Source organism: Cololabis saira, chromosome 3 (assembly GCF_033807715.1).
Source record: "Cololabis saira isolate AMF1-May2022 chromosome 3, fColSai1.1, whole genome shotgun sequence".
Classification (NCBI taxonomy): Eukaryota; Metazoa; Chordata; class Actinopteri; order Beloniformes; family Belonidae; genus Cololabis; species Cololabis saira.
In genome coordinates this window covers 26,118,101-26,130,224 of record NC_084589.1, presented here as the reverse complement: position 1 = coordinate 26,130,224, position 12,124 = coordinate 26,118,101, and the positions used below count along the sequence as shown (strand labels likewise).

Sequence of the window (12,124 nt, the reverse complement as noted above, 5' to 3'; positions counted from 1 at the left end):
ATATTTTCAACAATCAAAGAATTAACTGGAAAATGGAATACAGTCTAGACATTTGATTAAACTGTGAAAACAGGATTAACTCTGTTATCAGGTGAGAAACTCACCCTTTACTTGTTGGGGAGGTTTGGTGGTGGAGCTGCACACATGACTCTGTCCTGCCAGTACAATGCTTTCTACAAACACTTTACACTTCCGACTTATATTTACTACTTTTATATCAGAATCTTTTTTTAAAAAAAACACATTTTTTTATTTTATATTTTTTTATGCTTTGAATAATTTCTTCTTTGAATTATAATAGAGGATGTAAGCTCACTGGCAAAAATAAAAGGCAAAGCTTCGAGGCAGTGGTGGATTTAAAAAATTTGGGGCCCAAGGCCAAGGCAGGCATGGGGCCCTCTGAAATGAGAACTTCTCATTTTTTATTTTCCTCCTCTTTTCAGAACCGCTGGGGTAGCTTCTTTTCATCTTTGCGTTGTTTTGTGTTTTCTCTTCTTAATTACGGTACTCTCCTCTTCCTCTCTCCCACTTGGCGGTTTGTTTTTGTTTTGCCACTGTCTTCTTGGATCCTTTCTGCACATGCAATGTGGACTGATCCAATGTAGTGGACACTGGAGGGGGGGCCCCAACATACATGTAATACGATACGCATTCTGCTGGCCTTTTAGTGAGAGGATTTTAATCCTAAATATAACTAATACACCCAAATAAGTAATCACTGTATTAAGGATAAGTGTATGAGGATTTTACGGGGCCCCTCAGAAACTTGGGGCCCTAGTTTTGCCTAATGGTAAGTCCGCCCCTGCTCTGAGGACTGAAGACAAATCAGGATTTTGGGGAACTTAGTACGATCCTCTCTGGACTCCAGCACCTCTGTCTCACATCCCACTGCATTCATGATGATCTCTGCAGATTTCAACCACGTCTCTGTTTCCGCTACATTTTCAACTTTGCAACCGTTGTTCGTGAACCGTTTGAAGTCCATGGATGGTTTTGGTCTCTTTTGAAAGGTAAAACTCTGAAGTTTTTCCCCCAACTGTCAGGATCAATGTAAGTGCTACTAGCATTGAATAATCTAAGTTTGAACAAACTGAAATACAAGGTTTTTATTTCAGCCGGAAATTTGTTTTGTAATCAGATGTCTGCAGATGAGTGTAGCTGTGACTTATTAGCTGGAAAACACAATGAGACCACAGCATGAAGCCTTATCTAGTGCAATTTCAAATTTGATAACAATACCACAAAAAATGAGTATTTTCCACATGTTTCTGTAAGATTATGTATAGACCTTTCCAAAAAAAGCCATTTGGAGATGCCAAAAAGCCACTTGGATAAACATGGTCATAACTCTTGAACATACAGTCATAATTTTAGCCTCTAATGAAAGAGGAAGTGGTGGAAGCAGCACACCAAAAAATGTCGATGCAAGACAGGCTCAGTTAAAAATATCCATCTTTTATTGCGAAAGCTGACGCGTTTCGGCCGGAGCTTTCTTCAGAGCAAATTACAATTAATTTGGGCCGTCTGATGAAAAAAGTGTAAAACATTATTCACATCAAATTTATTCAGTTCAATTCAATTCCATTTAATTCAACTTTCCCCTGAAAAACAGAGCATTATGTTGAAACCTATCCTGGGGAAACTTATATAAGTTATTACGAATGCAGGAATAGGATAAACTTAGTCTGTTAGACTGACTTTTGTTATCTGATGTTAACTGATGTTCCTTTGTGTCAGCATTAACTTGTACTTTTATCTGCTAGCAACCAGTTATTAGGTTAGAAAAGTCCAGAGTGCAGTGAAAATGTTCTGATAACATGCAGATTCCTGATGATCCGAGGGGTTTCTCTGACATCAAGTTCTTTTTTTGCTTTTTTTTTACCCTTTAATTCTTTAAATCCAAAGATTTAGTTTATTAATAGAATAATCTCCTTGGTGGAATATATTTATTCATGTCAACAGCAGAAAAAGCTTTTGAGTGATAATGATGAACAACTTGTCACGCTGAAGAGCGGCTGCACAGAAGCAAACTGTGTTGGACCACACTTAGGTGTGCTGCATGCAATGCTGCATTTTTTATGTAACCATTATTATTTAATAATTTGGTGTCACTTGTGGATGTCTCACACGTAAAGTGAGTTGCTGCTCGCCTGCATTGATTAAAATGAAAAACGCACTGGTGCATGTATGCACTGATGCTCAATGGTCATTCAAATCTTCAGCTTAGTGTCATGAAATAGCTGAGATGTTATAAATGCATCCTGTAGATTCTTTACTCTCGTTCACTGCCATCAACATATTATCAGACAGTATTATCAGCCACAGCACATTATGTACTCCGCAGCAGTAACTCAATAAACGAATGATAACCCTGTGTTTGGAGAGCTGTGGAGACAGACGGGGCTGCGCAGGAGACAGGTGGGATACAGTGCACAGGTCCTCAGGTGAACAAGAGCGTTTGGACGTTCAGGACAGTCACTGCCTTCACTAAAACTCTCATCACCTCCAGGACAGACTGAGCCCATTGTTGGATAAGTGGGGGTGCAACCATGTTGAAGCGGCGTATACTGAAAGTTAGGAATGCTCTGGTGCGAGAGTGTATGGCTGAGCTCTTGGGAACGTTCATCTTGCTGGTAAGACACACTGCACCATGAGTCGGCTTTTGATTTATAAAGCACCAACGAAATTCTCATTGTTTACACTTTGAGACTTTAAACCCCTTCAAAAGTAAACTGAAGTAAAAAGTAAAAAACTGAAACATTATCTGAATAGAATGTTAATATTTTTAGTTTCTTACCTTCAGTTAGTTAAGTTACAGCTGTTTACTGTTGTTTAGCTTTGATCCATAGAGACAGAAACAGGTATATTCGATGTCTAAGTCACTTTGACTTGTAATGAAAATATAATACAAGATAATGAATAATTAACTCAGCACAAATGTGTTTTTGCTTGTAACATAATTAATCAGTGGAGATGAGTTATATTGGAAGTTATATGGTCATTTAGATAAGATACCTGCTTTCATAACAGTCAAAGTTTATTAGTGGATAGATTTTATTTCTTATACTACACATTTGCTTTTTACAAATCTATTTGTATTTTATAATTGTTGTTTTACAAATGAATCACAATGCAAACAGCTAAGAAGTTACATGTAGTTTTTCTCTCTTTTTTTTGCCCAGCATGACCTTTAATGTGCATGTCTTCTGCTCTTGTGCACCTGTAGTTTGTGATATCTACTAGTTTCTCACCATCTTCAACTTTTTCTCACTCTCTACCTCTGCCCTACTGCAAAGCTCTTTGGCTGCTCTGCTGCAGCGCAGGTAAAAACCAGCAAAGAAACCAAAGGCCAGTACTTGTCCGTCAACATGGCCTTCTCTGTGGGCGTGATGTCGGCCATGTACCTCACCAAGGGCATTACAGGTAAAAAAATAAATAAATAAATAAACTAAAAAAACTACTTAAAATACATAAAACAAACACTTAAAAGTACACATAAACTTCCCCATCGTATAATATTTTAACTCAACATAACTTTTGAACAAGGATAGGCCTTAAATGAAATTCATTAGCAGGATAGCAATAGCAGGACTTTTGATGCATATTGTAACTGATATGAGAGCCCTAACACTTAGGTCAGAACTGTGGAACTGCCAAGGGTTAAAAAATTGCAATACCATTCTCTGCAACGTGCATAAATAACATCTGTAAATATCCATCTGTTTTTCTTTTTGTATACTAGTATTTTTTTATTTATTACTATTTTTATTCTCCTTCTTCTTCTTATTATTATTATTGTATATACTGTTTATAGTGTTTTTTATTATTATTATTATTGTGTGATATTGATGCCTCTTGTGTTTTGCACTATCCCCTTTGCTGCTGTAATCTGGAAATTTCCCCTCTGGGGGACTATTAAAGGATTTCTTATCTTATCTTATCTTATCTTAAAACGTTTTTCATAGTTTGAAAGTTTCCCTTTGACTGATAAGTACTGAAGCTACAATCAGAGATCTGATATTCCAACATCCTCCAATCTGTCTCTCTTTCAACTTAAAGCGTCATTCATCTCTATTTCTCCACAGGTGCCCACCTGAATCCAGCGGTGACTTTGAGTTTCTGTGTTTTGGGGCAGGTGAGATGGAGCAGACTGGTGCCCTACTGCCTCTCTCAGGTTCTGGGGGCTTATTTGGCATCAGGGCTCGTCTACTTGGTCTACTATGGTTTGTAATTTTATTATCTCTATTATAGTGAAAAAGAATCATTGATGTATTAACATACATTGCTGGTAGTAGATGAAAGCAAAGGGAATCAGTTGTGTAAATCCAGAATATTAATAAAATGCCAAAATGATTCAACAACAGCAAGTTAATATATATTAGTTTATATGATTAAATTTAAAAAATAAAACCATACACGACTGTTTCCTTGTATTTCTAAAAACAGTAAAGACACAATATACAGTATGTCTGAAATCTGATACATTCATTTATAAAATTTAGAAAAGAGAACACACATGTGTTAAATTGGCAACTATTTGTAATATGCTCAATACGTTTCATTATCATAGACACAGTCAGAAGGCCCTCTGTGGAGGACGTCTGTGAAATCTAATGACCGATTGTGGGGACAACATGGCAAACAAAGAGATTTATAATGCCTCAGGCAGACCTGGAGCAACAGACGATTGGTGCCTTCAGTCTTTACTACAAATTACATACTGAGCTTAGTATAGGGCTCTGTGGGCAAAGACCAGGGTGGAAATCATTACGCAAAGGAAAAACAGATGATGAGTAAGACTCATAAATGCTGAGCTGAGGAATATGGTTTACAGTAAAACACAGTAGAGGTTTCATCATGCTGGGGGACTCAGAGTCATTGAACATGACAAGGCATGACGAATTAGACGACAACAAAGGGATTAAAGGCAGTTGTGTTGATCAGAAAACTACTTATGTATTCAAAATCCTGAATCTTTCAGCAATACAGCGCAGAAAATATTGACAGAAAATGAAAATACACCTTGTTTTAAAGGGGACCTATTATGAAAAACATGTTTTTTTCTTGCTTAACATATATAAAGTGGTCTCCCCTCAGCCTGCCAACTCAGAGAAGGAGGAAAGCCACCAAATTCTGCAGTGTCTGTACAGCCGCCCGGATGAGCCATCCAGACGTGGCTTCTACGAGCCGTTCAGATTCTGCTCCCTTTCGTTACGTAACGAAAATGCGATTTACATAGGTTGGCCTCCGATGCGTGAAACCACGCCCACAACTAACTCTGCCGGCCAGAGCTTCCGCCATTTTTTCGTAGCAGTGTATCGGGTCATTCAGGAAGCCAATCAGCACAGAGCCTCATTATCATAGCCTCCCCGCCCACTCAGAATCCCACATAGATAATGAGGTCAGAGAATGGGAAGATAAAGACATGGCTCAGAGGCTGAATTTCTAATTTATTTAGCAAAAACAATCAAAAGCTTGTTTTTAAGACATTCAAGGCCTGTTTAAAATAGGTATTAGATGCCATTATAGGTCCCCTTTAAGTTTTCTTTCGAAAATTTGAAATTAAAAAAACCTACAGATACAGTAGATATAAAAGCAGGTTTTAGAGGTCAATTCTAATAAAATTAGCAATAGCACCAATATTTGTTAATATTTGTTTATTGTATATATTGCTAATATATGTTTTATTCTATTGCAGAATTTCTTATATACATTTATATATACAGGATTTTTTTCATCATTATCTCTGTTTGTGTCCCAGATGCTATAATGCATTTTAGTGGAGGAGAGTTGACTGTTTATGGCCCAAATGAGACAGCATCTATATTTGCGACGTATCCTGCACCATATATTTCTTTGACCAGGAGTTTCCTCGATCAAGTGAGTGAGGATATTGTGTGTTATCTCATATAAACCAGTAGAAATGTTCCTTTTACCCAACTGATGGCTGAGATTATTTTACATTTGATCAGGTAGTGGGCACTGGCATGCTGATGCTGTGTATCCTGTGCTTGGATGAAAAGAGGAACACCCCTGCTCCCTCCGAGTTGATCCCTGCTATAGTTGCGGTTATCGTCCTCGGGATCTCCATGTCCATGTCAGCCAACTGTGGCGCTGCAATAAATCCTGCTCGTGACCTGGGCCCACGCCTCTTTACACTCACAGCAGGCTGGGGCACTGAAGTATTCACGTAAGTCCCTTATCTTATATTTATATATATTATCTTATACTGTATATACAGGACTGTCTCAGAAAATTAGAATATTGTGATTTTCTGTAATGCAATTACAAAAACAAAAATGTCATACATTCTGGATTCATTAAACTGTAAGCCATAATCAGCAATATTAAAATAATAAAAGACTTGCAATATTTCATTTGATGTGTAATGAATCCAGAATGTATGACATTTTTGTTTTTTTTAATTGCATTACAGAAAATAAAGAACTTTATCACAATATTCTAATTTTCTGAGACAGTCCTGTATACATACGTACATACATACATTACACGTCAGTGGTTATCTAGAGAATAACAGGACTTTTTATCTTCTTAATGATATTTTTGACAGTCATCCAAGGGTTTGTCAGTTTGTCAAAGCAGGCATTTTCTCTCCATAGGTGTTTCAATTACTGGTTTTGGGTGCCGCTGGTGGCTCCACTTCTTGGAGGCATTTTGGGGTCTTTCATGTACTTGATCTTCATCCATTGGCAACTACCTGACCCAGAGCCTTCTGGGAACCAGCTCACATCCTCCAATATTGCTGAAAACATCAAGGGAGAGGGCTTCAAGTGGGAAAAAGCTGAGGAGTTGAAGACAACACATCTCTAACTGTAATGAAATTGTGTCTGATAAGAACATGCTGCATTTAACACAGACAACGAAAAAGCTTTAATCTGGTTGGTTGATAGTATTTCAGCTGTTAAGGTACATTCACATCTCATGATTTTCAATTTTTTTTTTCTTTAAGGAGTCAATTCTTTTCAGGAACTGCTCCAAATTCATGATTAATTTATAGCAGCTTCTGCAGTTCATAGAAAAAAATGTTGCTTGTAAATTTACATCTCTTACATGTAACTTCTAACCAGTAATGGTATCAGTTAACAAAACTAGTGGATAACTGAACTGTCAACAAGGAACATCAGTTTCTGGATGACTGAACCACCAACTCTTCATATTTGTAAACTCTGGCTCTGTCCTGAGAAATTGAGCAGCTTAAGATAAAAAAAAAAGGTAAAATCAATAGTTAAAAGTATGATCAAGTTTTGGAAACTGCAGATTTAGAGCTTTACTCAGAGGGAGCTGAAAATAGGTGAGTCTTCAACCTGGACTGTGTATCAGCTGATCTGAGGCGTTCTGGGAGTTTGTTCCAGACATGACGAACATAGAAGCTGAATGCAGATCCTCCATGTTCTATGTTCATGTTCATGTTCTTCTCCATGCTCTGGTTCTGAGTCTGGGAACTGATAAGATACTGGATCCAGACAACCTGGGGGGACTGGAAGGTTCATACCGGGTCAGGAGGTCACTGATGTATTTTGGTCCTAAACCATTCAGGTTTTTTTTTGTTTTTTTTAGTTTAGTTTATTTTGCACATAAAACATAACAGCAAAAAAACAAAGGTCAAATGAAGCATTGTGCAGGAGAGGTGGAAGCCAAAAAGGCTTATGAAAATGCCTCCCCTTTATAAAACAAATATAAACAACAATAACAACAGCAAAAGCAAAAACACAATATAGAAATAGATAATATAAGACAGAAAAAGACAATTTAACACGAAAAAGAAAAACACTACTGAATTATTGAAAGATGGAAAAAAATGAAGGAAATGCAGTATAATTGCATGAAAAAAAGTACAATTCAAAAACTCCAGATGTGTTTCTGATCTTAACTAAAAAATGATTTTTTCAAGTGTTTTTTGAACAAAGCCAGTGAAGATATTGATTTTAGTGATGTAGGTAAATTGTTCCATAGCGACGGTCCTCTGTATTTTAAAGTGCGTTGATTGTGTGAAGTCCGGCATAAAGGAAGGTGAAAGTTCTTTGAGTGTCGTGTCTGATATGAATGGATGTCTGAGGAAAACTTAAAAAAATTCTGGAAGCTGAGTGGCAGGTCATGAGATGAATATACAAACGTATACATAAACACACAGGTTTGATAGGTATTCACATTGAAGACAGATAACAAATTATATTTTCTAAAAAGAAAATTGGAAGATTCTGTTTTTTTGGCAAAAGTAACCATTCTCAAAAATGTCTTTTGGGCTATCAGGATCTTATTGAGAAAGGTAGGACGTGTAGCTGCCCATACAGAATTACAATACACAATATATGGATAAATTAAATCATAATAACAAGTTTCATCACCACCCCTCCTAATGGGGAGGAGCTAACTCAGAGCTTTATAGACCAGCATCAGAGCTTTAAAGTCTATCGTCTGACGGACAGGCAGCCAGTGTTAAGACCTCAGAGCAGGACTGATGTGGTCCACTTTTTTGGTCTTAGTGAGGACTCGAGCGGCAGAGTTCTGAATGACGTTAGGTAGACCTGTAAAGATGCTGTTACAATAATCAAGCTACTAAAGATGAATGCAGGCCCTGCAGAGACGTCAGGTCTTTAAAATGTAGGTCTGGGTCCACCACTACTCCCAGATTCCTGGCCTGGTTGGTAGGCTTAACTGGCTTCACTTCTAAGTCACCTTACATTCACATATTGAACTAATTAACAGAAATCAACACAATATTGTACCTCATTGGCTGCATTAACTCCAAGGGAATAAAGATGATTTTCTCCACTTCTTGTAAGAAAAGATCATTTTATCTTCTGGGTAAACTTATAACTCGCACTTGCAGATTACATGTTCAGCGCCTCGTGCTGCTCTTGGAGCGGGTCAATTAACCTTGTCTCCAAACAACAATGTGAACAAATGGAACAGAACAGTTGGTCCCCCCCCTTACGTCTGTGCTTTTAACCAAATAGATTAAATATATTTACATTAATTTACTGAAAATGATGACTTATCCTATTATTGAACATTCATAGGAAATATTAATATGCATGTACTGTCTTTTTAACTGAATATGGATATTATTCACTGTTTGTTCTCTGTTTTTGTGTTTTCGTTGAGCCTTTTGTAAATAAATAGTAACAAACTGGTGAATACTATGACATTTGATAGAAAGATCAAAAAACACTAATATGTAAATTCTGTAAAGCTTTTATATGATTTCTGGTGAAGTGTTCAGGATGCACCACCTCTGGGAAAGCCTTCAGCGTTCAATCTCCTTCATCACCACCCCTCCTAATGGGGAGGAGCCAACTCTCCATGTTGTGTTCATATCTTTAACACACAATCCACAAATCACCTATCCTACCTTTAACAGCACCAGTTAGGGATTTTCCCTCTAATGCAGGACTTTCACTTCTAATGCAGTATTTTCACATTGCTGAAACAAATAATCGAAATCCTCATTTCACCCCGACCATGTCATTCTGTTATAGGATATACTGGATAAAAACTGAAACAATGATTTAAGTATTTGCATCCAGGGTGTACTAATGTCGTACTTATTCTGTGTGGACTTGCTCGAACAAACCACCATTTTTGGATTTCAATATCGGAAATGGATTTAAACGGTTTCTTTGACTTGTTTATGTTTTTATTTTAATCTGTTGCTCATTTGGTATGTTTTCATACGCTGCTGACAGACAGAGCACAGACAAGACTCCCTTTGGGAAACCTTGGTCTCCACCATCTCCTGTTCTGTATCCTGGTATGATTAACTCCTGGAACATGAATCACATCATCAGTGTTGTATTGCAACCCATGTAAAACACTCAATAGATGACGTGCAATAAAGTTGATTACAGCATTTAAATGTAAATGCAACTTTTTGGGCTTTTCAAAAATGTTAATTCTGTATTAAAGTGGCAACAGGCCACAATCTATAAAACACCCACATGACAAGTGAGAGACACCAGTCTAAAATGGTTTTCATAATTAGTTCTTCTCATTTGGAAATGTTGCCATGGTAGCAACTGTGCCACTATTCAAACAAAAATAGCTATTCTAGTCCAGTGGGAATATTTTGTGTCTCAACAAGCTTTTCTCAAGATTCTTTGCTTTGCCACATGTACAATATGTTGTGTAGTGGCATAATGGGACACACCATATATTATGGTACAAACTGTACAGACTGTGGTCAGGTATATGAGCCCAGGTCATACATGATCTGTGCACAGCAAACTACACTTTAAACTTGTACAGCCATGTTTATGAAACTATGTGCTGGTACTCCAAAAAACAGAGGGATCCAAGTTTTGAAGATATTATTGTAGTCAAAAAATTATTGAGGCAATGATGTTCAACCACTGACATTCATCTGTATTCCATCGTTCAGAACCAGGACATTTCCAAAAGAAATGAAAACTCCAACAGTCATCCCACTATACAAAACTGGAAACAGACACCAATTCACTAATTATAGAGAAGTGGAGAGCAGGAACAAAGGACGGCAAACCAGGGATGCTGTGATCAGGCTCGCTGGAAGCCTGGTTTGTAGATTTTTAGGTTTAGCAGAAGAACCAGCAATGTGTGGAGGAAGAAAGGCTCCTTAAGAAGACCGGTGGAATTGCTGATTAATTGCAGGTGGTGAGGAATGCACAGGTGGGATGATGGCTCTGACGTTGCATCCAGCAGTCTCTTCGGGAGACCCCGGAGTGCCTGAATGGAAAGAAAAAAAGAAAAACACAAACCAACCAATCCTCCCCAGGCCGCACCCTAACATCTGGAATTAATCAATAAATAAATTATGAATAATAAGAATAAAAATAAGAATAAGAATAAGAATAAGAATAAGAATAAGAATAAGAATGTAAGGCATAGTCACAATGATAAGACCTGAGTGCAATGGTTTGTATTGTTTTGTTGTCGTGTTTGTTTTAAGTGGGGTTTTCCCACCGTTTATGTCTGTTTTGTTTTGTTAGGTTTTTTTTTTGGTTTTGTTTTCATTGTGTTTTGAGGGTATATATTTGGATATCATTTTGGTTCTTTAACGGACCAGCCCAAACTTAGGATAAGAAAGTAATGACAAGTGTTTCCTACCTTTTTTTGATAAGTCCCTTTCATCAAGAAGTGGGTAGGAATATTATTTAACTATTTAGTTATTATTTCAGAGTCATTGATAGAACAGATATGGTAGTGCTATCTGGTGTTCTCAATTGGTGCAGTGAGTAGAATTTTTGGTTAGTATATTTGGCATGATTATAGCACTATGAAATATGTTTTGGTATGTATGGACTTTGACTTTTTTTTTTTCTTTTTGGAAGTTGAGTTGTGGGGGTTTGGTGTTCTATGTATCTAAGGTATACCTTTTTGTGGTTGAAAATATAAAAATACAATAAAAAAAGAATAAGAATAAAAATAGGAATAATAAGAAGAATAATAAGAATAATGGTAACATTTTAAAAAGTGGCGCTTATATAATTATTAAAGAAAAGAAAGAAATGTATTTTTCATTTCTGAAACTCCATTGAGTTTGAGTGTAGTTTGTATGCAGCACATGGTCAAAGTTTCCATATGACGCGTTTCCCATAAAGTACAAACATGCAGAATACACAGATTTTACTTTTATTTTTTAACTGACATTTACTTCTAAGTTAAACACTTACATTCAACAATATTGTGAAAAAATATATGTGACTATAGGCCTATACAACTTTACTGTTCTTCACCTTATGTGAAACTTTATTTAATATGTCCTGCTGTATATTATTAGAATTTAAATTCTAACAATTTATTTAATGCTTACAGCTCCTAGCCAACATTTATATGTGGGACCCATCTGAGATACAAAGGGGCTGAAAGATTTGGTCCTATATGCCTATTTACATTTCAATGGGCTGCAGTGTAATCTGGTCCCATGTCCTACACTGCCATGATGATGGTTTGGTGCAGGACATGAAGCTGACACCAGGGAGCAGTGTGACACTCAACAAATCGTGATTAACAGAAAGGTGTTCCTTCAAGATATTAAAACAACGATTTATAAAATGATAACACTAAGTTCCAGTAATCATCTATTTTTTTAATTATTATCATGCTTATCTATGGATTAAAAAAAATC

At 36.8% G+C, this 12,124-nt stretch overlaps 1 protein-coding gene across 3 annotated transcripts; it reads left to right on the top strand.

Moving 5' to 3' along the window:
• The first annotated feature begins 881 nt into the window (after nt 1-881).
• On the top strand, nt 882-8,793 carry aqp10a (aquaporin 10a). Of its 3 annotated transcripts, none has more exons than XM_061716851.1 (7): nt 882-1,010; nt 2,510-2,633; nt 3,297-3,423; nt 4,086-4,223; nt 5,762-5,880; nt 5,973-6,190; nt 6,621-8,793. In XM_061716851.1, exons 2-7 carry the CDS (start codon nt 2,550-2,552, stop codon nt 6,829-6,831), a joined length of 897 nt encoding a protein of 298 aa, XP_061572835.1. In that variant the 5' UTR covers nt 882-1,010; nt 2,510-2,549; the 3' UTR covers nt 6,832-8,793. The 3 variants fall into 3 exon arrangements, with proteins under 3 accessions (XP_061572835.1, XP_061572834.1, XP_061572833.1); XM_061716850.1 differs by lacking the exon at nt 882-1,010 and adding an exon at nt 2,387-2,418; XM_061716849.1 differs by lacking the exon at nt 882-1,010 and having other exon boundaries at nt 2,391-2,633.
• Nucleotides 8,794-12,124: the final 3,331 nt, after the last annotated feature.